This window comes from Mus pahari, chromosome 3 (assembly GCF_900095145.1).
Source record: "Mus pahari chromosome 3, PAHARI_EIJ_v1.1, whole genome shotgun sequence".
NCBI classification, from domain to species: domain Eukaryota; kingdom Metazoa; phylum Chordata; class Mammalia; order Rodentia; family Muridae; genus Mus; species Mus pahari.
Genome location: NC_034592.1, coordinates 151,012,540 through 151,037,357, shown reverse-complemented (window position 1 = coordinate 151,037,357; position 24,818 = coordinate 151,012,540). Strand labels below are relative to the sequence as shown.

Sequence of the window (24,818 nt, the reverse complement as noted above, 5' to 3'; positions counted from 1 at the left end):
GTGAGTGTGTGTGTGTGTGTGTGTGTGTGTGTGTGTGAGAGAGAGAGAGAGAGAGAGAGAGAGAGACAGACAGACAGACAGACAGACAGACAGACACACGGGTGGAGGTGGGGGTGTGCTTGGGAGTGGATGGAGGAATAGCAAATGTTTGTTTAAGACCCAAGAGGTGTCTGCTTCCTGAACCTGCCCTGTTCGCTCACCAGCACAGTGGCCTTTGGTGTTTATTGAAGGGCTAAGCATTTATAGTTAAGGTTGAAGTGAGGACTTGGACAAGCCCGACCAGCGGAGGACACCTGCCCAGCCCACACAGATGCTTCTGGTTCGTTTGTTTGGTTGGTTGGTTTTCCTCCCCCCCCCCCCCCACACACACAGGGTTTCTCTGTGTAGCCCAGGCTGTCCTGGAACTCACTCTGTAGACCAGGCTGGCTTGGCACTCAGAGATTCACCTGCCTCTGTCTCCCTCCCATGTGCTGGGGTTAAAAGAGGACGCCACCACTGCCCAGTTGAGCATGACATGTTTTTAAAGACATTTTAAAAATTGCTGTATTCAAACAAAGCCATCTAAAAGAGCCAGATGGCACACACGCTTTAACCACTCTAACCATTGACATATCTCTCCAGCCCAGTTTTGGCCTTTTTTGAGACAGGGTCTCTTTGTAGCCCAGGCTGCCCTCAAACTGCAGTGCTCCGTTGGGATTCCAGCTGTGAGCTATCACACCCAGAATGCGTTCAATACACTCCTTTGTTCAGTGTGAAGAGGGGTGGCCGCCGTGCCTAGCGTTCCGGGGTGTGTGGGGAGGAGACTCCGCCGCTGGGTGAAGTCTAGAGCTGCTCTCCCTCCTGGCTGCCTTCTCCCGTTCTGGTTTGAGGTGTCTCTAGAAGGGCTCTGCGTTCTGGGATACAAACAGTGGGAAGAAGTCTTGGCCGGGGCCCATCAGGAAGTCATCTCCCTGCCCTCTGCCAGCTCCTTTTGTGCCATCCGCTGCCAGCCACAGAGTCCCTCCCTCTGCCAGTCAAAGAGACCGGATGAGCCTGTCCTTGTGGATACCAGAGGATGTGTGAATGTCAGCCCAGGTAGGGCCCCGGGGGGAGGGGGAGGGGGAGCCATTGGTGCCAGTCCCCACAGAGAAGAGCCAGGGTTGCAAGGGATAAGCTGCGGGGCAGCCTGTGTGTGGACTTTCCACTGCTTCTCTGTGGCCACTCAGGTTCCCTCCCAGACAGGAAGTGCCTTCTGCTTCAGGTGCAGTGGACTTTGGTGTTCATTTGCAGTTTGTTTGGAAGCAGGCTCCGCTCAGCATGATTCTTGGCTCTGGATTCCATTCCTGGGGCCTTTTGCATGCGGGCAGGTGCTGTTCTAGTGAGCCAGCCCCACCCCGGAGGGGTTGGTTCCGTTGTTATTGTTGGTTTTTCAAGACAGGGTTTCTCTGGGTAGCCCTGGCTGTCCTAGGACTCTTACTGTAGACCAGGCAGGCCTTAAACTCAGAGATCTTCCTGCGTCTGTCTTCCAAGGGCTAGGGCTAAAGCACTTAGCATTCAGCTTTGGTTTAGTTTTTAAAGAGAAAAGATTAGTTTTAATCTCTTTATATGATTATAAAATTTTTATATTATAATCTTATTATAGGTGGTGCATACCTATAGTCTCAGCACTGGAGAGGTAGAGGCAGGAGAATCAGAAATCCTAGGCCAGCCTTGGCTACATAGTAAGTTTGAGGCTGGCTAGCCTTGGCTATATAAGACTTGGTCTTAAAAAAGGATTGGTTGTATTGTCTTTATGGAATACAGCTAGCTTCTCTCTCTCTCTCTCTTTCTCTCTCTCTCTCTCTTTCTCTCTCTCTCTCTCTCTCTTTCTCCCTTCCATCATCTTTGTTTTCTTTCATTTTATTTTTCTTGGATATTTTCTTAATTTACATTTCAAATGTTTTCCCTTTTAATATATATATATATATTATTTATATATATTAATATATATATATATTAATTTATTCTCTCATATGTTATATCCTGACCTCAGTTTTCCCTCCTCCACATCCTCCTCTGTTTTTCTTCAGAACAGGGCAAGCCACTCAGGCAGCATCCAAACATGGCTTATCAAGCCGCAATAAGACAATAAGATTAATCATCTCCCCTCACATTGAGGCTGGAAGCTAGTTTTTATTTCAGGTTTCTGTTCTGTGGTCAGTGCGAGTTGACAAGTGTGTGTGCACGGACAGGCCATGGAAAACATGGAGTTAGTTGTGTGGTTCCGTGGTGCCTAGTGATGGTCGCTTTCTCTTTGTAGTGGTGACAGGGCGTCTCTTTACAGTGTAATTGAAAACAAGGGTCATTGGAGAAAAAGCCAGGAGGCTGTTCTAATGCTGGGAGCCATGGCTGCTGTTCAAGGGACAGTGGCCTGTGATAACTGGTCCTGACCAGATGTGCAGTGTTCAAGCCAGGAGGTCCTGGAGGAAAGGAGAGAATCTCAGTATGCAGAGACTAAGATACCTGTGTTCTGTGGACCAGAGGGTCTGCTAAGGTATGGCTGTGTGCATGCATGTGTGTGCGTGCACGTGTGCATGCGTGTATGTTTGTGATTGTATCTATGCTTGTGTGCATGTGTGTGTCTACGTGTGTGTGCTCTCGAGTGTGCATGCGTGTGACACAGTCTCAAGTATCTTTGACCTCCGGTTTGGTATGTAGTCTGGGATAGTCTTGAACCTCTGACCCTTCTGTCTCTACATGGGTCCTGCGTGTTCTGATTCCAGGCCTGCACCACCATAGCTGGTTTATTTGGCTCTAGGGGTGAATCTCGGGGCTTGCTTCACCCATGATAGGCAGTCTCCCATTTGAACTATATCCCAGACTGGGTAAACTTTTATTTACTTTATAATTTGTAAATTTGTGTGTGTGTCATCCCCTGTGTGCAGAGGTCTTTAGAGATTAGATGACAACGTTAGGTCCCTGAGCCTGAAGCTAGAGGAGGCTGTGAGCCGCCTTGTGGGTGCTGGGATTAAACCTAGGTCCTCTGGTAGCAGGAAGTGCTCTTAACTGCCGAGCTGTCTTGCCAGCCCTGGGCTGAGTTTGACCGGGGGGGGGGAAGGAGAGCTGGAAGGGATGCCATTGGGGATGGAGGCTTCCAGCAAGAACTGGAAAGGTGGACTCCCTGGCCACAGAGCTTCCCTGTTGCCTCTCAGATATTAGCCCTTGGCTGCTGTCCCTGAGGAGAGGCAATGGTAGGAGCCCCTGCTGTGGCAGAGTCTGGCAGTGGATGGCCTCTGGGCAGTCTGTGGCAACGATTGATGATGATCAATGAAGCCAGGCTTGGCCAGGGTGGGCTTCTGTCCTGCTCATCCTCAGCAGGACTGATGGTTAGCATTTGGTGGTCTGTCCTTTTGTCATGGAGGGTGTGGTAGCATCCCAGGCTCCACCCACTGGGTGCCAGCACTGCCCCCTCCCTGCACTGTGACAGCCAGCACTGTTCCCAGGCTTTGGTAAATGGCTCTTAATGGGGCAGAGTTAGCCCGGGCCCATGCAGCCCCCACTCCCTTTGAGTGGCCCATTGTACTTCTAAAGTGTCTCATCTGTCTTCAAACCCTGTGCACCCTGAACTCCTACCTGGACATTGTTCCCCGGAGTGAGATCAGCTTTTTAATCGCGAATGGAAAGAAGTTTCTTATGTTGCTTTGTTGTTTAGGCCGGGTCTGCACCTCTGAGCCGTGCCCCCAGCTCTCCCCTCACTCTTTAACACAGGGTCTCCCCAAATTCTCAGGGCTTGCTTGAGAAGTGGTGTGGGCTCTGCTGTATTCCCACCCCCACCCCCCAGATTCCTATATAGAAACCCTAGCTTTGAATGTGACTGTTTTTTTTGGAAGACCAATTAAAGACATCATTAAGATAAAACATGATTGTACACATAGACTAAAAGACAAGACATGGGCTGTTGAGATGGCTCAGGAGGTAAAGGGGAGTCTGATGACCCAAGCTGAGAATGGGGCCTTGAGAGCTGTCTCGACTTCCACGTGTGTGCAGTGACAAGCAGGTGGCCCCATACAACCCCCTCTCCCAAATAACCACATACAAATGTAGTAAGATAGAACGAGATGGTCAGGGGGCCCCAGATCCAGCCTTGAGACCCCGACGGTGTGCGGGGAAGTACAATCCAGGGACCCACCCTAAACTTTTGATCTTTTGCAACAACACAGAAATGTCCTAGAGTGACCATTGCCTGCCATGTCGGCAGGAGCTCTACCTCACTGTTCCTAATAAAGCTTTATTTTAAATGGATGCTGATGAGTTCAGTCCAGCTCTAGAGCTGCTAATAAACGTGCTGCAGGGCTAGTGAGACGGCTCGGTGAGCGAAGGCGCTTGCTGCCAAACCTGAAGGTCTGAGTTCGATTCTTAGGACCCCCCTATGGTTCTAGGAGAGACATCCTCTGGTTGTTCTCTGAGCACTTCTGTGGCCTCCCCTTCCCCTCCCCCTTGTCCCTTCCTCTTCCCCTCCCCCCTCTTCTCTCCCCCTCATATAAAATAAATCAGTGAAAATGTATTAAACTCCCGAGTCCTGGGCTCGCAGACGTGCGCCACCACTCTGTCTGGGGTTTTGTGGGGTGGAGAAGGGCTCTAGGGCATTCTGCTGACTGAGCCACACCCCCTGCTCAAGCTGGTGGCTCTCGGTGCCCAGGCTGAGCTGGTTACAGTAGCCACTCCACATTCTCAGAAGTGGTGTCTGTTTTCCAAGCTAGTATTGATCTGCACCCGGTGAGTAATGTTTATGACACTGAAAGAGAAAGTTGGACATATTTAAATGTTTACTCTCAGATTTATTTGCTTATTTCATTTTTAAATTGATGAGGCTACTTTATGTTCCGACTGCATGTATGTCTGTGCACCACATGTGCGGTACCCACAGGAGCCAGAAGAGGGAGATGGAGTTACGCTTGCGAGCCATCATGTGGGTGCTGGGATCTGAACCGTGGCCCTTGGTAAGAGCAGCCAGTCATCTTAGTCTTTGAGCCGTCTCTCCAGCCCCTATTCTCACCTTTAAAATTGATCATTGACTTGGAACACACTTTAGCCCTGGCTGTCCTGGAACTCACTCTGTAGACTAGGCTGGCCTTGAACTCAGACATAGACCTGCCTCTGCCTCCCGAGGGCTGGGAGTAAAGGTGGGTGCCACCTGGTCACATTTTAGCTTTTATACAGTCAGTCTTTGAATTAAGAAACAAAACACAGCCTGATCTACAGAGTGAGTTCCAGGACAGCCAGGGTTACACAGAGAAACCCTGTCTTGAAAACAAACAAACAAAAAAACCCAAAAAACAAAAAACATAAAACCAAAACCAAAGAAACAAAACAAACAAAAAAAACCCAAACAACACACAAAACAAACTAAATGAAACAGTGGTCCCTTCCCCTCCTTTAGTCCCAGCATTTGGAAGGCAGAGGCAGGGAACCTCCATGAGTCCAAGGGTATGAATTCCTGGGCCTATAGAGTGAGTTCCAGGGCAGCCAAGTCCACGCAGTAAGAAGACACAGAACTATAAAACCCCAGCCCTCTGTGTGAGTACAAGCTGCATATATTGCCTCTTCACACACGGAGAAGTATAGAAGTCGCACTCGCATAGCTTGTGGGAGATGCCGGATTCCATCGTCAGGACCACAGACAGCCTGCCCTGAACAGGAAGGTAGAAGCAGGTAGAGAGAATGGCAGCCCATGGTGGCTGATGATGAGAGACAGGTCTCACTCCATATTCTAGGTGAGCCTTGGAAGTGTGTGTAGTAATCCTCCTGCCTCATCCTCCGGGGTACTGGGGTTGTGGATGTGAGCCACTGCATTCTGCCTTTTAAGACAGGCTCTTGCATTATAGCCCTGGCTGGTATCAGACTTGAGCAATCCTCTGCCTCTGTCTCAGAGGGCTGGGATTACAAGTGTGCACACCGTGCCTTGCACTAATAACATCTCAAATGGCACGGTAGAGGCCATGGATGTGCCTCAGTGGGCAAGCGAGTGCTTAACCAGGACCAGGGCCTAGTTCAGCCCTTGGACTGGAAAGAAAGAAAAAAGGAAGAAGAATGTTGCATTTTCCCAAGTTGGTTCCGCGTTTGGTTCTGAACTCTGTGGTCCAAAGCATAGTGACATCAGAGACAAGAGGGAAAGCATTGGGGAGAGAGGCCTCTCGTGTCTGGGTAAGCCCCGCAGCCCAGTGACTCTCCTGGTTCTGTCTGCCATCTCACAAGGCCAGCCTATCTGCTTGCTCCGCACACTCGCCCAAAGCCAAACTGAAATTTACAGCATAGCGTGAAGACTAAAAACAGCCCCCCCCCGGGACTCATGGATTCACGCACCCCGTAAATATTTACTGTGTACCGACGACGCTGTGGCTGGCAACTTCAGTGCTGGGGACACCAGAGGCACACTCCTGGCGGTGGGTGGCAGCTTGCGTGCACCAACACACATCATGTGCCTGGGAAGGCTTGGGTGAACTTGGAGTCTTAGGTGTCAGTCAGCGCCCTGCCCTAGGTGTGGAAGGCTTGTCTGGGGAATTGCGCATGCTCCTGCTGCTAGATGCTCCAGGAGAGTGAGGTCTGTAGAGCATGCCCCGGCCGCCCCCCGGCCCCCATCCTTTCTGTTGCTTTCTCCTCCCCTTCTCCGTCTGTCCCTCCCTCCCTTTCTTTCTCCCCCTCCTTCCGTAGCCCCTGTTTCTAGGCCTTAGTGAGGTCTCCAGACACTTCTCGGACCCTGGGTCTCAGCCTTGCAGACTGAACCCACGCCGGCCTGGTGCTTGAAAGTTGCTCAAACTATCCCAGCCGGTGCGTCACGGCTGGGGTATCACTGAGACTTCGCAGCTAAGCCTTGGCTGAGCCTTGGGGACGTAGTCATGAGTCAGTGGGTACAAGAATGAGGAGGGCCTGTGGGACCAGGAAGACCTTGTACAGCCCAGAACTACAGCGAGAACCCCCGGCTCTGGGGCCCCAGTGGGATGATTGCTTTGAGGCAGGGCCTCGTGTAGCCCAGGCTGGCCTCATCCAGTCCTTACCTCAGAGGACTTAGATAGGCTGTAGGTCATCTGATGAGCTTCCCAGGGGGATTTTTAAATCACAGCCCTTGTATTAGAGTGATGATCCCTGGTATAGGAAAGTTAATGGTGCAGCACCTAATGATCATTGTCCCCACTTCACAGTGCTAGGTTGGGATGCAGGGCCTTTGCATAGGCTACACAAGTACCACGGCTCACTAGTTCTATAAAGCTCAACCTCTTAAGAATCTGTGTGTATGCGCGTATGTGTGACAGCAGAGGGTGAAGAGGGTGTTGGCTCCATCCCCGGAGCTGGACTGTGGCTATGAGCTGAGGATTCGCGTCTCAGCCTCCGTTAACATTGCTGTTGGCTTCCCTCGGAGGCTAGTCAGTGAGGGTTTTCCAGCTTGTTTTCACTATTGCAAATTATAATTTTTTTGTATTGGAGATAGTCTTGATAAACTTTATATAGTTTTTAAGATATGTATATATATATTATGCTAGGTGTGGCATACACCTTCAATCCTGGTGCTTAGGAGGCCAGCCTGGGCTACATAGTGAGATCTTGTCTAAATAAATAAACGAAAATTTTACTGTTGTCTGTTGGGTTGGGGGTGGGTGTATACCATGGGCCTCATGTGGAGGTCAGATAGTTGTGGAACCGGTTTTCTCTTCCATCCACATGGGCCTGGGGACTGTGCAAGCCACGAGGCTTAGTGGCAAACTCCTTCACTTGCTAAGCCATCATGCAGAACCTTGTCTTTGGAGGAATTTTTATTGGCCACATTCTCAAGTTAGTAGATGCTCAAGGGGTCTGACCACATTTTATTATGTGGGTTTCTGGAAGGTTCGGCAAAAGCAAAACTAAGTAAGTTATTCTGGTCTTTTTGAGGTAGGGTCTTATTATGTAGCCCAGGCTGGTCCCACAGTCTGTCTCCATCAGGGCTGGGATGACAGGTGTGGGTCACAGTTTGTCATCTCAAGCTGCTGTGGGTGAGAGGGCTGGATGCAGTCATGTCTGGCTTCCCTGAAAAGGGGGTTTGTAGCATAGCCGGGGCCCAGGGTCCTGCGTCTGCCTGCTGACAGTGCCTGGTCACTAAGCTGGCCTCACACTCCCAGCCTGAGTCCTGGCTGCAGCCTCCCTCCTTGGACAGGCACAACATTTCTATGGCTTTAATTTTGTTGCGGAATGGAACGCACTGCCAAGGCTGACCTTGAACCCCTGACTCTCCTGCTTCATTCTCCCGGGTGCTGGGGTAATGGTCACTCACTGCAGGACTGTACAGGGTCCCAGCAGCCTTTCCTGTGGCTTTGCTGAGGCTTCTCAGTGACAAGGCCCCGCCCACACCACAGCTGAGCTGTCTGTAGCAGTGGCTTGCTGCTGGTCTCCGTGGGAACAGGAGAAGGGAGAGGAAAGTTCATAGTGAGGTGGCGGTTCCCCAAGGCCTGGCTGACTTCGGGGAGACTCCGTATGCAAACAAGACTGTGTGGTTCAAGTTTGGGCCGAGCTGCTTTTACCCATGACCTGGAGCGACTGAGTTCCTTTTTGAAAAATGCCAAGGTTAACACCAACCAGTGCTTTGTTGTTATTTGGGATTTTTATTAAAAAAAAAAAAAAATTAAGGGCCAGGCAGCTGTGGCGCATGTCTTTGATCTCAGCACTCAGGAGGCAGAGGCAGGTGGGATCTGTGAGTTCAAGGCTAGCCTGGTCTACAGAGCGACTTCTAGAACAGCTACAAAAAGAAACCCTGTCTTGACCCTCCTCCCCCAAAAGGAGATCTTGGTTATTTCTCTTCTGAGTGTTTTGTCTTCATGTATGTATGAGCACCACGATGTACCTGGTATCAGGGGTCCATGGTATTGGGGGGGCCCTGGGAGCTGGAAACACAGAGCAGCCTCAGAGGGGCGCTAGTCATTGAGCTCTGGTTCCTACAACAGCAGGAAGGACTCTTGAGTTGCTGAGCCATCTCTCCAGACCCAGTTTGGGGTTTTTGAGACTTGGTCTCAGTATGTAGCTCTAGCTGGCGTGAGACTCACAGAGATCCCCCTGCATCTGCCTCCTGGGTCTTGTGTCATCATACCCAGCTTTTCTGTATTTTCTTTGAGACGTGACATGGTGGTTTGAATATGCTTGGCCCAGGGAGTGGCACTGTTTAGAGGTGTGGCCTTGTTGGAGCCGGTGTGTCACTGTGGGTGCGGGCTTTAAGACCCTTGTCCCTAGCTGCCTGGAAGTCAGTCTTCTCCTAGTGGCCTTCAGATGAAGATGTAGAACTCTCAGCTCCTCCTGCATCATGTCTGCCTGGATGATGCCATGTTTCCACCTTGATGATAATGGACTGAACCTCTGAATCTATGAGCCAGCCCCAATTAAATGTTGTCCTTATGAGAGTTGCCTTGGTCATGGTGTCTGTTCACAACAATGGAAACCAAGACAGAAGTTGGAACCAGGGACTGGGGTGTTGCTGTGATAGGCCTGAGCATGCCTTTGGTTGGAAGAATGTACATTTGGGGACTTTGGATTTGGAGAGCTGTGGGATGCTTTAAGTGGGGCTTAATGGGCTGTAGTATATGGACGACTATTACTGCGAGTGATTTGAACTGTGCAGACCAGGCCTAAGGTGTTTCAGTTTGTGGCCTAGTGACTGTTTCTGTGGTATTTTGGTGAAGAATGTGCCTGCTTTTCGTCCTTGTCTGAAGAGTCTGCCTGAGACTAAGGTACAGAGATTAATATTTTATTTTATTTATTATTATTATTACTATTATTATTATTATTATTATTTGGTTTTTCGAGACAGGGTTTCTCTGTGTAGCCCTGGCTGTCCTGGAACTCACTCAGTAGACCAGGCTGGCCTCGAACTCAGAAATTCACCTGCCTCTGCCTCCCAAGTGCTGGGATTAAAGGCGTGCACCACCATACCCAGCGGTTAATATTTTATTGCATTGACAAAGGAGGTCTCAAAAAAGCCTAACAGAGACTTCATTCTTTGGTCTCATGAAGAGCATTTTGAACAAGCATAGCGAGCTGAGAAAGGAAAAATGTAAAATGTATGATTCAAGTAATAAAAGGGCACCAGGAAGGGAAGTGGAATGGAATCCCGTGTTTGAGGAGATAAAGATTAAGGGGGCAAGATCCCACCCTGCTAAGCTTATTGTTTATGCATTTTCCATTGAACAAGGAATTGTTATATTAGGTGTTATTACTTGGTTATGGTTTTCACTTGGACTTTTAATTTGGAATGAACTACAGTCCAGAAATGGAGGGCACAGGCTTTTGATCTGGATCTTGAGGCATAGTGGCAACGAAATGGTTAGGCCCAGGCAAGGTGGTACACACCTTAATTCCAGGAGACAGAGGCAAGCAGATCTCTGAGTTCAAACCCAGCCTGGTACAGAGCAGGTTCTAAGGAGAGAAGCTTATGTCTAGCCTTTAATCCCAGCATTCAGGAGGCAGAGCCACGCAGACCTCTTGAGTTCAAGGTCAGTCTGCCTAGCAGGTTTCAGGACAGCCAAGCTTAGGCAGTGAGGGGACTGGAAATAGCAAAGCTGGTAAAGAATGGGGGCGGGTATATTCCAGCCCCAGCAAGCAGCAGAACTCGGCAGCTTCAGCCATGTGGCTCTGGCCTTAGAGTGAAAAATACAAGGGACTACTGGGACAATTGATGCTGGTTAGCTGGAGCTAAGAAATTAGTGGTGATTAAGAAGAGACCAACATCACTGAGGTGAAATCTTCTGGGAAGTGTTTTCTGAGAGCACAAAGACGCTGTGTTCCAGAGATAGACAAGGTTATATACCTCGTGCTGCAGCTGGACTTGGTAATGTGTTTGAGTCTCCCAGGTGGTACTGGTTTTGAAGGCATGAAGGGGTCATGAAGAACAGCTGACACTTGTCACAGTGAGAGGCCGTGGAAGGCCATTGGAGAAGGTGCAACCTCAGTTACAGTTGGTGGTTCAGGACTGAAGGGGTCATGGAAAGGAGTTGAGATTTGGTACCATGGAGAGAGCCTATAAGAGGCTGTTGGTGAAGCTTAGTTGCAGCAGAAGGCCCCAGTGTGGAGATACCAGTGCCATGGGATGATCGCAACCACCACCAGCAGCAGAGGAGTAGATCCACCTGAGCTACAGAGGGCAGAGCTAGAGATGTGACCCAAGCCCTTTGGAGGAGCCCAGAAGACCTTGTGTGGATCCCAGACATTGGAATAAGAAGCTGTAAAGCTGAAGTTGACTTGGAGACGCCAAGATGTTAAAGATGGCAGAGCTGTCTGCCAAGAAAAGCTGCTAACAGGAAGTAGGACCAGCCCAGGAGGAAGAAGTTTGTTGCAGTCAACAAAGATGAAAAAGGAGTGGAGATCTGAAGACCTCTTTGACATCAGACATGGAGATGCAGAGTTTGGACTTTGTTCAGCTGGTTTCCTGTCTTGCTTTGGGGATCGTAGTTAAGTGATTGGATGAATCTCAGAAGAGACCTTGAACCTTGGTTTTTTAACATTGTTGAGACTGCTATAGACTATGGGAACTTTGGAAGTTGGACTAAATGTATTTTGCATTATGTTAGGTATGACCCCCTTAGACTCATATTTGAACAAGCCTATGGGGGCCAGGGAGTGGGATGTTACAGTCTGTATATGCCAGGAGGTGGCACTATTTGGAGGTATGACCTTTTTAGAGTAGGTGTGGCCGTGTTGGAGGAAGTGTGTTATTGTGGGCATGGGCTTGTCCTAACTGCTTGGAAGCCAGTCTTAGCGGCCTTTAGATGAAGATGTAGAACTCTTAGCTCCTCCTGCACCATGCCTGCCTGCATGCTGCCTTTCTCCTGCCTTGATAATGGACTGACCCTCTGAACCTGTAAGCCAGCCCCAATTCAATGTTGTCCTTGTAAGAGTTGCCTTGGGGGCTGGAGAGATGGCTCAGTGGTTAAGAGCACTGACTGCTCTTCCAAAGGTCCTGAGTTCAAATCCCAGCAACCACATGGTAGCTCACAACCATCTGTAATGAAATCTGCCGCCCTCTTCTGGAGTGTCTGAAGACAGCAACAGTGTACTTACATATAATAAATAAATATTTAAAAAAAAAAAAAAAAAAAAAAAAAAAGAGTTGCCTTGGTCATGGTGTGTCTTCACAGCAGTGGAACCCTACCTGATTTCACTGTGTTGTCAGCCTCACCTTGAACTTGTAGTGATCCTCCTGCCTCTGCCTTCCACTGCTGGTATTACAAGCAGCTGCTCATTGTCTCAAGAAGGAATGGGTGGGGTATGTAGCGTCTATCCATGGACCTTAAAACTTGGTGCCACAATATACCAAGTAGGTGTTAACTACCATGGGAAGGTGGGAGCTAGTGGGACAGAGCTGCTGCTGGGGAGTACCTGGTATGGTCCTGCCTCTGTCCCTAGGCTCCTTCCAAGGTTGCCAGTCTGGGAGCTCAGAGGCAGCTCTGCACAGTGGGGTGGCATGGCAGAAGAACTCTGGACCACAGCCATCTGTCCTTCCCACTTGGGATTTCCTGAGAAATTGTTTCTCATGGGCAGGGGTTGGCTGAAGGACTCACTGGTATGCGTGGGGGCTGCACTTAGTAAGTGTACGAACTGTTACATGATTGGCTGCTTTGGTATCCAGGGGGAAATGGATTTTTTTTTTTTTTTTTTTTTTTTTTAGGCATGGTCTTGTGTAGCCTAGGCTAACCTCGAACTCTCCCTGCATCTGTTGCCTACGTGCTGGGGTCACCGTCCTGCTCCATTACACTCTGCTGCCGCCACTCTCTAGGTTCCCATTGTGCCTAGCGCTGGCTGCGGGCTGCATGATACACCTGTTTTACAACCTGTGACAAAATGGGCTTAGATCAAGGAGGAAGTGCAGGCAGGCAGGCAGGCAGGAAGAGCACCCGGTGCCCTGGGCATGTGAAAGACCTGCGAGTTAATCATCACCTCAGACAGGTCAGACACAGCTGGCGGCCGGCCGGCAGGCCATGTGGAAGCCAGTGACCTGTGAGCTTTCTGCGAGCCAAGGTGGTGGGCTTTGATTTATTTTGCAGTATTAAGGACAAAACATAGAACCCCACACATGCTGTATGGGAACTCTGTCTGATCATGCCACCCAAGCGGGTTTTATTTAGTTGTTAAATAAATGTATTCATTTTAAAATCAATTCACGTAAAAATTAGGTACAGAGGCGTATGTACATCGTGGTAATGGTCCCATCAGCCCCTGCTCCTCACCCTGTTCTCCTTTTCGGTTGGCCCCACCAGCTTCTGGACCATTCTGGAATACATTTTTAATCATTTGCTAAAATCCACACCTACTTTTTGTATCTATAGAAATCTATAGGGCTGGAGAGATGGCTCAGCGGTTAAGAGCACTGACTGCTCTTCCAGTGGTCCTGAGTTCAATTCCCAGCACAACCATCTGTAATGGGATCTCGTGCCCTCTTTTAGTGTTTGTCTGAAGACAGCTGCAGCGTACTCATAAATAAATAAAAAGGAAAAATCTATAGGTGCACACACAGTTTTCTTGCTGTGCTGAGATCTTGCATATTTTGGGCAGGTGCTCTGCCAATGGGCTGCACCCCAGCCCCACAGCAGGTTTCTTTTAATTTTGTTTTATGTCAGGGTCTCTATGTGGCCCTGGCTGTCCTGGAACCTGCTATGTAGACCAGGCTGGCCTTGAACTCACGAAGATCCTCTTGCCTCTGCCTCCAGAGTGCTGGGATTGAAAAACAGGTATTGGATCCCCTGGAACTTGAGGTACAGTCCAAGAGCCCCCCAATATTTATTTGTACTGGGAACTGAACATGGGTCTCTTGTGCTCTCAACACTTGGGCCATCCCTCTAACCCCTTACATTTTGTAGTTAGGATGGTAATGATGGTGGTGGTGGTGGTGATGATGATGCAGGCGCCATGGTGAGCGTGTGGATGTCGGAACACCGCCTTCGGGAGGCAGTTCCTCCTCCCACAGTTGGTTTCTAGCTTTTCAGCTTCAGCTTCCAATGCTTCCCCTGTGGCGCTGTCTCGCTGCTCCCTTCGCGTCTTAATCTGGTTGAAAAGCTGTTGCTATCAGCAGGTGACAAAGTCGTGAAAAAATTCTTAAAAAAAAAAAAATCTTTAAGCATAGCATGTAAGAAATTAGGCCTGGTGGGAAGGCTCAGAGGGTGGGATCATGGCTGCTCTCAGCAAGGGCCTGAGTTTGTTACCAGCCCCCACGTGGCAGTTCACACCTGTAACTTCTGGGGGATCCAGCGCCCTCTTCTGGCTTCTGCGTACACACAGTGTTCTTACATACATGCAGACAAAACACTCGTGCACATAAACTAAATCTTCTTATAGTCAGAGGTGGTGGTGCACATCTGTAAGCCGGCAGATGGATCTCTGTGAGTCCCAGGCCAGCCTGGTCTGCATCGTAAGTCAAGGCCAGCCAGGGCTACATGGTGAGTCTGTCTCCAGCAAACATTGCACACAAGAAGAAAAACCTGTAATTAATTGAATTCCTCTTATGCGCTAAATACTCTCCTCACCCTGGATATAATTCCATATTCCCAAAGTAGTTAAGCAAGACAGGCCATATCTTTCATAAAGGCCAGCTGGGAATTGGAGATGAGGGCCCAAAACCCCACTGTTAATCTTAACCTGGGCTGGAGTTGGCACGTGTGTGTGTGTGTGTGTGTGTGTGTGTGTGTGTGTGTGTGTGTGTGTTGTGTGTGTGTGTGTCTGTGTGGGTGTGGCTTGACACCTAACCCAGCCCACTAAGCCCAGGCACTGTGGGCCTGTGTTCATCTCTCAGTGTCTCCTTCTTAAAGGCCTCTGTCTTATAGCCCATCCTGCAGTCAATCTAGAATGGGGCATAGATTTTTTTGTTGTGATGGTGTGGCAGTTCTCTTAGGTGTTAAAGAACATCCCAGCAGGGCTGGGGATGTAGTCCAGGGAGTCCCTGTGAGCTAACTGTGAGACCCCAGATTGGATCTGTAGTACAACATAAACTGTGGCTGGTGGGGGGGGGGGCAGGATACATTTAACAGCCCCAGTGCTTGGAAGGCGAGGCAGGAGGATCAGAAGCTCAAAGCCATACTCAGGTGCATAGCGAATCCGAGGCCCTCTCAGAACTCAAGATACCTTGTCACAAACAAAACAAAGTAAGGAGCAAAAGCCAGGGGTGGCCTTATGCGGGGGGGGGGGGGCAGAGTTCTCAAGCCTGGCCTGCGAAATAGAGGGTGACGACTAAGCCAGGGGTGGCCTTATGCGGGAGGACGGAGTTCGCAAGCCTGGCCTACAAAATAGATGGTGAATCAAACACACACACAGGCAAAAGGAAAAAAATCCACAGAGAAATGGAGCCACGTGTCCTGGGGGTGCCTGACTTGGGTCCAGATCAGCCAGGCATAGGCTCCTTGCCTGCATCTGCTGCTCAGAGATGGGTGAAGCAGAGGCGGCAGGGGATGCTGGCCAGCAGGCGGGCAGGCAGGTCCCTGAGTTCTCATGGGCTCCCTCTGCCCTGACCAGCAGATGTGAGACCTGGCTGGCTCGTGCAGTCCTGAGCAGTAAGTGAAACATGACCTTGTTGGGCTTCGTGGAGAGTGGGTGTGTCTACTCCACAGCATATTGAGGGTCTGTGCACTTCCCTCCTGGCCCCCCTGGGACCACCCTCATCTGGGCTGATGTCTTTGTGTGCTTGGGCAGTGGCACCTACTTCCCAAAGAGTTGATTGACACACTCCCTCCCCCCTCCCTTTCTTTTCCTCCCTCCCATTCTTGTCCACTGCAGCATCTTTTATGCCTAGCAACAGGATGACTGTGTAAAATTAGGATGTGCGGGTTTACATTTATTTATTTTGTGTGTAGCGCTTGTGAATACACAGAGCATGTGTGGAGGTCAGAGGACAGCCTAGAAGTCTGTTTCCTTCTATGACAGTCTATAGTAATAATCCTCTCTAATCCTGGCAGCTGCTGGGTGAATTCCTTACTACCACCCCAGTGTTGTGGAGTCTCGAATGAAAGACAGACAGACAGCACAGAGTCTTATATTTAATGTGCCCAGCTCAATATCTGGGCCGCTCCCAAACTTCCACATTGGGAACGCCTCCCCTCTGATACTCCTGTGTTATTACTAAAATTTATATTCCGTCTTTGCTACTGTATTGGCTGGTTTTGTGTGTTGACACAAGCTGGAGTTATCACAGAGAAAGGAGTTTCAGGTGAGGAAATGCCCCCATGAGATCAGCTGTAAGGCATTTTCTCAATTAGTGATCAAGGGTGGGAGGGCCTCTTGTGGGTGATGCCATTCCTGGGCTGGTAGTCCTGGGTTCTATAAGAGAGCAAGTCAGTCAGGATGACCCAGAAGCGCCAGGAACCTGCCTGCCTCGGTTGCCCCAGTCCTGGGATGACGCATTCCATCCTGCTTTGCTGTGTATTTTAAGGAGGGAAGGAGGCGTTTTTTCTGCTTATGGTTCCAGGGTCTGTCTGTCACGGTGAGGAAGGTGTGACATCTTGAGGCCTTATAAACATGAGGCAGCTCATCACATCGCATCCTCAGGAAGCAGAGAGGGACAGCTCTGGCCTTTCACATGGGTCCCGGGGTTGAATTCAGGTCCTTGTGCTTAGAGGCAGGCACTTGCCTATCTGCCCAGCTCCAGTCTTTTTTTGAGGGAGGGTTTCAAGACAGGGTTTGTTTCTCTGTATAGCCCTGGCTGTCCTGGAACTTACTTTGTAGACCAGGCTGGCCTCGAACTCATAAATCTGCCTGCTTCTTCCTCCCAAGTGCTGGGATTAAAGATGTGCGCCACCACCGCCTGGCTGCTAATTTTTTTTTTTTTTAAGATTTATTTATTATATGGAGTACCCTGTAGCTATCTTTAGACACCCCAGAAGAGGGTGTCAGATCTCATTACGGATGGTTGTGAGCCACCATGTGATTGCTGGGAATTGAACTCAGGACCTCTGGAAGGCATCTCTCCAGCCCCCAGCCTTTTGTTTATAGAACAAGTTGATGCATGCTTGAAGCTCTCAAGGCCAATGAGAACTCCATTTTATGTATTATCTCTGGAGACTTTGAACCGGTCTCCTGCTGAGGAGCGGTTGGCTTTACTTCTGGTGTTTGGTTTACACTATGAAGGGTGGTCTGAATGTACACAGACACATAGACACACAGACAGACACACAGACAAACACACAAACATATGCACAAAGACACACAGACAGACATATACACACATAGACATACACACAGACACGCACACGGACGCATACACAAAGACACACAGACAGACATACACACACATTAGACATATACACAAAGACATACAAGACAGATGCATACACAGACATGCGCACGCACATACACACACCTCTATAGGTTACTAAGGAATAACAACCTGCTTACCTGATACTCTGAACCTTTTATCAAAACAAAAACTTGGAGGAACAGTATGCGGAGATTCTCTTAGTTTTCATGTCCCATTAGCTGTGTGGTGTACAATGTTTTCTAGGACTCAGCTGTTTTTCTTTTGTTACACGTTTGTGGGAGTGTGGCATGGTCAGGAGGACTCTCAGGAAGTTCGCTGAGGCTTCTGGGAATTGAACTCAGACGTCAGGCTTGTGCAGTCAGTGCTTTTGCCGCTTGGCCATCTCATCAGCCCATAGATAACAGTGTGAAGGGTTGTGGAAGACTGAGAAGTCCCGGGGGTTCTACATACGGAGTGGTCTGCCGCCTGTGAGTCCGGTCTCCTTCCTCCCTCTGCACCTCCCTCCGTCCTCCCCTCTCCTCTGCCTTAGCTTCCTAATCTCCCTGTCAGGTGACAGGATTTCAGCTAGTGTCCCCTCATGGCCAGTGCGGTGACTGCCTTAGAGCGGGCATGTGGTGACTGTGGAGTCCTTGGGGGCTTCTTGTACAGCTTCTGGCCTTAGAATGACTTAGTGGCCGGCCGGCAGCAGTTACTGGCTGTAGCACCTGTCTGTGTCCCAGCATGCTCCACCCAGCTCGGTTTACTGGAATGAGGATGCTATTTTTAAGAAAGAGCATTGTGTTTCATCATGGAAATTTTGAGCGTCTGAGCAGGCAGCTCGCCGGCTGGCTCTGCTTCGGGGTCCTGCTACACATGGACCCCGTGGGTTTAGCTCTTGCTCCCCAGCATCCCACCCAGTCCCGACCTGCAGGAGGAAGGGGTGAAGTAGGGCCCACAGCGCACCGGTCACTATGTGAGTCATGGCAGCTATATCTGGCTGGTTTTACTTTGCTTGGTGATAGCGCAGGGACTGGCAGTCTGGGAATTTCCTTCTCCCCGCCTGTTCAGGAGCATGGGGTGAGCATCAGGCTTGTGTGTGTGTGTGTGTGTGTGTGTGTGTGTGTGTGTGCGCATGTGTGAGAGAGTGTGTGTATGTGAGTATGTGTGTGTGTACGCGCGCGGGTGCGTGCGTGCGTGCCTGTGTGTGTGTGTGTGTGCACATGTGTGTGAGAGAGTGTGTGTATGCGAGTGTGTGTGTGTCCGCGGGTGCGTGCGTGCCTGTGTGTGTGTGTGTGTGCACATGTGTGTGAAGGTTTCACTGTAGCCTTAGGGGGCTGTGATCGTCAGGTCCCCTGATTGAAAGCTCTCCTGAAACAGGTTCTCACCGTGGCTTTACTGTGTTGGTGGTAGAGCCTGCTGTGTTTCCTTGGCTTGTGTGAGACTCGGGATCAGGGTGGTGCCAGTGACCAATGCTTTCAGGAGGGCTGGACAGGGAGTGGCATGCAGGTCCTGCTCCTCTGGCTGGCTGTTGGCCCATCTCCAGGTTCTCTAGGCACAGACGCGGCCTTCTCTGCTTTGTGCCTTTAACATTTACTAAAAAGAGAATGGTTGGGGTGGAGAGACGATCCCCCACTATCCTTGATGGAATAGTCGCAGTTGAGCAGGGAGGGGATCCACACAGGTCAAGGAGGGATCTGGCTGTCGCTCATATCTTGCCTCATGGACTTCATTCTGCACCCGCTGCTCTTGTCTGTAAAATATACCAAACCCATAATTCTCTTTGAGGTATATAAGGTTTCTTTTTTTCCCTTTTTAAAAAAAATTAGATATTTTCTTCATTTACATTTCAAATGCTATCCCCTTTCCTAGTTTCCGCAAGTCCCCACTTCTTCTTCTTTTTTTTTTTTTTTTGGTTTTTCGAAACAGGGTTTCTTTGTATAGCCCTGGCTGTCCTGGAACTCACTCTGTAGACCAGGCTGGCCTTGAACTCAGAAATCTGCTTGCCTCTGCCTCCCAAGTGCTAGGATTAAAGGCGTGCGTGACCACGCCCAGCCCCCCCCCCCTTTTTAAAGATTTATTTATTTATTATATGTAAGTACACTGTAGCTGTCTTCAGACACTCCAGAAGAGGGAGTCAGATCTCGTTACAGATGGTTGTGAGCCACCATGTGGTTGCTGGGATTTGAACTCAGGACCTTTGGAAGAGCAGTTGGGTGCTCTTACCCACTGAGCCATCTCTCTAGCCCTCCCCTTTTTTTTTAATGAAAGCTTTTTTGAAATAATTTTGGGTTTCAGGATGGCACTAGTTACCTCTTGACTGTGTGATTAAATACCTAACAAAAGCTGTCTAGAGAGGAAGGTGGGGAAGCTATCACAGAGGAGAGGGAGACAGCTGGTCGCACCATGTCCACAGTCAGGTAGTCAGGAAACGCTGGCGCTCAGCTGGAGTTCTCCTCCATGTTCAGTCTGGGAGCCCACGATGCTGTCCACCCGCTCCTGGGACTGCCCACATGTAGGGTGGTTCTTCCCAACCATCTAGAACCTTCCTCGTGGACACACCCAGGGGCTTGTCTTCACGGTGAATCTTCTCAAGTAACCATCACAGGGGCACAGCCCCTTGAACCACTGCATCTTACTCAGTGAAGATTGATTGCCCTGCCCTGGCCAGGACCCTGTAGAGAAAAGCATTGTGAGGAGGAGCGTGGACAATTGTGGGCGTGGCCCTGATGGTCTAGGTTTGGCCTTGCTCTGAATCTCTGGCATGGGCACTTGTGGGCATGGCCTTGATGGTGTGGGCATGACTTAGATGTGTGGACATGGTCTTGATGATGTGGGTGTGACTTAGATGTGGGTGTGGCCTTGATAACAGGGGTGTGGCCTTTGATAACATGGGCATGGTCTTGATCTTGTGGGTTTGTCTTTCCCACAGGTGCTGTGAGTGGCTGAGATGTTGCGGTGGAGGGGAGCCCAGGCCCCGTACTGTCTGGTTGGGACACCCCGAGAAGAGGGACCAGCGGTACCCTCGAAATGTCATCAACAACCAGAAGTACAATTTCTTCACGTTTCTTCCTGGGGTATGTGCAGCCACGTTTTTCTTTATCCACCATGACTTTATGCCATGGTTCCAGTCTCAGCAGACTCTAGTCCCTGTGGTAGAGTTCCTGAGTGTCCTCTGCTCTGTTCACCACTGACCCTTCATCTTCCTTGTCTGGGAGGGGCTGCACCAGCAGGGGATGTCCCCGTCTTCAGGACTGTGCCAGTCCACCTGTGTGACAGAACAACTTCATGTTAATTGGGCATTTTGGAGACAGTGTAAAGTCAGGATGCCAAAACAGATCATCAGTGGTGCTCACAGTGTCGCTGAAACATCAGGCGGGGACGAGGCTCAGGAGGGCTGGGGACTAAAGGTGCAGAGGGGAAACGATTAATCCTACCATCTAAGGAGGATATATATATATATACATATATATAGGCATGGCGACCCACAGCTGTAATGCCAGCACCCAGGGAGGAGACAGGATTCCTGGGGTTCGCTCACTGGCAGCTTGTCTCGCTGGTCAGAGAGCTATGAGGTCGGTGAGAGACCCTCCTCAAAAAAAAAAAAAGGGCAGAGAATGACTGCAGAAGACACTAGTGTTGACTTCTGGTCTCCCTGCACATGTGTGCACACGTGTGCATACACACAGCAACATGTAGACACATGCCCACAAGGGATTCTAGAGCCTTAACACTTGCCCTTGATTGGGCATGAACCTGAAGCTGTGGACACACTCACCACCATTGATGAACATCTCTGACTTTAAGTTTTATTATTATTATTTTTTTTATTTTTTGGTTTTTCGAGACAGGGTTTCTCTGTGTAGCCCTGGCTGTCCTGGAACTCACTCTGTAGACCAGGCTGGCCTCGAACTCAGAAATCCACCTGCCTCTGCCTCCCGAGTGCTGGGATTAAAGGCGTGCGCCACCACGCCCGGCCGCCCCCCCCTTTTTAAAGATTTATTTATTTATTATATGTAAGTACACTGTAGCTGTCTTCAGACACACCAGAAGAGGGAGTCATATCTCGTTGCGGATGGTTGTGAGCCACCNTGTGGTTGCTGGGATTTGAACTCAGGACCTTCGGAAGAGCAGTCGGATGCCCCTGCTTGTGGACGTTGTACATCGTGGTGCGCACTAGGCTCCGCACCACGATGTACAACGTCCACAAGCAGTTCAATATTTACACTTTCATTTGTAGGTAGTCATATATATATATATATATATATATATATATATATATATATATAATTTTTTTTTTTGATGCATTTCTTTCTGTGGAGTCCCAACAATCACAGCTCATCTACACAGTGAAAGGCAGACCAGTACATGCGTGTCGTTAGCAAAGACTCCTTCATCACGTGTCCTTTCACACGCTTGCTTTAGCAGAGCACCCTCTCACCTGTGTCTGCTTCAGCTACGCCTTCCTTCAGGAGTCTGCCCTACTTGTTTTTATCTGTTTCTACTTTAGGAAAACACTCTTTCATAATGCGTTTGCCCCGGCACAATACCATCCAACACAACTGACTTTTCCAAAGAGCCCTTAAAGTTTTCACGTCCAGCATCTGTGGTTGCTTGGGGCCAAGCAGAAGCCAGCTCAGGTCAGGAAGGAGGAGAAGGGGCAGTTACTGACTCTGCGCTGCGTGTGAGCGCAGGATGTGTGCACCGTAGCTCAGGAAGCTCAAGGCCAGTGTGAAGGGATTTTCCTTTCTCTTTCTCTCTTCTTCTTTTTCTTCTTTTTTTTTTTTTTTTTTTTGAGTCAGAGACTTGCTATGTAGCTCTGACTGACCTGAAACTCTACATAGACCAAGTGCTGGCGTTAACGGCCTACTGTGCACCACCACCCCGGCCATGTGTTATTTTTAAATTAGCATATATTATACATAATGACTGGCCTCATGCACGTATATAATGTATCTTGGTCATGTTCACCACCTTGCCCCTCCTCCCTCCCCTCCTCTCCCTTTTCCCCTCCCCTCCTCTCCCTTTTCCCCTCCCCTCCCCTCCCCTCCCCTTCTCCTCCCCTCCCCCTCCTCTCCCTCCTCTCCCTCTCATTCCCACCGGCTCCTCCTGTTCCCAGATAGAATCCCCTTCTCCCAGGCCTCCTTTTCCCTTTTCCTTTTGGTGACTCGCTTGCTAACTTTATTAGGGTTTTTTACAGGCAGGAGCATGGGTGCCTGACCAGTGGCCACGCCACTGAAGAAAGCTTCTCCCTCTCCCAGCAACTGTTAGTTTTCTGAGAGCTCTTCAGGGCGGGGCTGGCCCAGCGAGCCCCTCCCCCACCCATGATAGCCTGCAGCTCCTCTCTCCCCTGCCTTCCATTATGCTGTTCAAATTCTATTGTGGGGAGAGGGGCGGTGCCTGGAGAGATGGCTCAGTCCTCAGAGCACATGCAGAGGACCTGGGTTCAATTCCCAGCACCCACTCAGCGCCTCACAACCACGTATAACCCCAGTTCCAGGGGATCCCCTGTCCCTTTCTGGCCTTCTTGGGCACCAAGCACACATGTAGCACTCAGTTATGCATGCAGGCAAAACACAAAATAAAACAAATACATCTAAAAGGAAAAGTTAGAACAATTTCTATGGTGGGTCAGGTGTGGTAGAGCCCACCCTTAATTACAGCACTCGGAAGCTGAGGCAGGGGATCTCTGTGAGTTAGAGTACAGCCGGGACTCTTTCTTGTTTCAAGGAACACAGACAAGCAAACATAAGCACCAGCCAGGTAGGATGGTTCAGTGGGTGGAAGCACCCGCTGCCTGAGATCTGACAACTCAGGTCTGACCCACACGGAGGGGAGCTGACTCCTGCATGCTACCTTCTGACCTCAACACATGCACCGCAGTGTGCGCTGCCCCCTCTAGATAGATAAATAAATGTAATTTAAAATCCCATGGTAGACATAATCTTTGGCTTCAGATTACAGCGTAATGGTCTCTCATTAGAATCCGTTCCCAAACAGAGTTTGGAGTTGCCAGTTGTACTTCTGAAATACACAGTTTAAGAAATTAAACATGGAGCAGGCAGAGCTCTGTGAGTTCCTAGTCTACATAGTGAGTTCCAGGCCATCCAGGGCTACATAGAGAGACCCTGTGTCCAGAAACAAAACTCTTTTTTTTTTTTTTTTTTTTTTTTGGTTTTTTCGAGACAGGGTTTCTCTGTGTAACCCTGGCAACAAAACTCTTAAAGATTTATTTATTTATTATATGTAAGTATACACTGTAGCTGTCTTCAGACACACCAGAAGAGGGAGTCATATCTCGTTGCGGATGGTTGTGAGCCACCCTGTGGTTGCTGGGATTTGAACTCAGGACCTTCGGAAGAGCAGTCAGGTGCTCTTACCCACTGAGCCATCTCACCAGCCCCCCCCCCCCTTTTTTAAAAGATTTATTTATTTAACAAAACTCTTAAGAGGGATAAGATGTGGACCAGGGAGCTGGCTCAGCAGGCGAGATGTTGACTGCCAAGCCTGACAGCCTTAGTTCCATCCCAGAGACCCAAGAGGTGCAAGGAGAGAGCTGATTCCTGTAAGCCGTCCCGTGAGACAAGTGTCCTGCCGTACCTGACTGACATGGTAGTGCCCCCCATGTGATTCTCCCAGTCAGCTGTCCTTACGTTGGCAGTTTGCTTTTTGAGACAGGGTCTCACATACTCCAGGCTGATCTTGAACTTCTGCGTAGCCAAGGATAGCCCTCAACTTATTTTTTTATTTTTTGGTTTTTCGAGACAGGGTTTCTCTGTGTAGCCCTGGCTGTCCTGGAACTCACTTTGTAGACCAGGCTGGCCTCGAACTCAGAAATCCGCCTGCCTCTGCCTCCTGAGTGCTGGGATTAAAGGCGTGCACTACCGTGCCTGGCTAGCCCTCAACTTCTAATCCTTCTGCCTCTGCCATCCAAGCGCTGACATTATCGTCACACATCACCACACGAGTTTATACTGCGCTGGGATTGAGACCCCAGAGGCAGGGTGGGGACAAGGAGAGCACACGGGACTGGAATGGCAGCCATGGACACAACGTACTGAGCCACACTCCCAGCCCGTGCAGCTATTACTTCTGTTGCCCACGTCTGCCTTCCTAGACCACACACAAGTGTTCAGCCTTAGCTTTACCACCATCAGCTGCGCTCTCTGCAGGAGTGCCCCCTCCCCCCTGGTCCTGCCTAGCCCCACCAAGCTCAGAAGATGCTCACGTCCCCGTCCTCTGTTCCTTCCAGGTGTTGTTCAGCCAGTTCAGATACTTCTTCAACTTCTACTTCCTGCTTCTTGCCTGCTCCCAGTTCGTCCCTGAGATGAGGCTCGGCGCCCTGTACACCTACTGGGTTCCTCTGGTGAGTAGGTCGGGCTCAGGTTTGTGGACAGAAGGTTCTTTGTTCCCATTCCCTGGGCTTCAGGGCCTGAGTGGTGGCCTTTTAAGGGACATGTTGCTCTTAAGCCAACACACTGGGCATTCTGCTCTTAACCTTCATGCTGTATCATCAGGGTCACACTGTGGCAGTGCCCAGTCAGGTCTGCCGGGCATTCATTCAGCTGTCAGCTGTATCGCCCGCCATTTCAGCGGGGCCTTCCCACCTGCCTTCTGTGGTGTGGTTCTA

The 24,818-nt window shown here is 49.8% G+C and overlaps 1 protein-coding gene across 4 annotated transcripts in view; it reads left to right on the top strand.

Annotated features, from left to right (window-relative positions):
* The window catches only part of Atp9a (ATPase phospholipid transporting 9A (putative)), a 95,346-nt gene that overhangs the window by 7,603 nt on the left and 62,925 nt on the right, over positions 1-24,818 (top strand). Inside the window, exons 1-3 of one of the 4 annotated variants that reach the window (XM_021192207.1) lie at positions 759-1,074; positions 20,121-20,265; positions 24,441-24,554. In XM_021192207.1, coding sequence (XP_021047866.1) covers positions 1,055-1,074; positions 20,121-20,265; positions 24,441-24,554 — 279 coding nt within the window. In that variant the 5' untranslated portion in view covers positions 759-1,054. Of the gene's footprint in view, positions 1-758; positions 1,075-17,660; positions 17,680-17,952; positions 18,165-20,120; positions 20,266-24,440; positions 24,555-24,818 lie in introns of those variants that run through there. The other 3 variants (XM_029536335.1, XM_029536334.1, XM_021192206.1) reach the window with 3 other exon arrangements.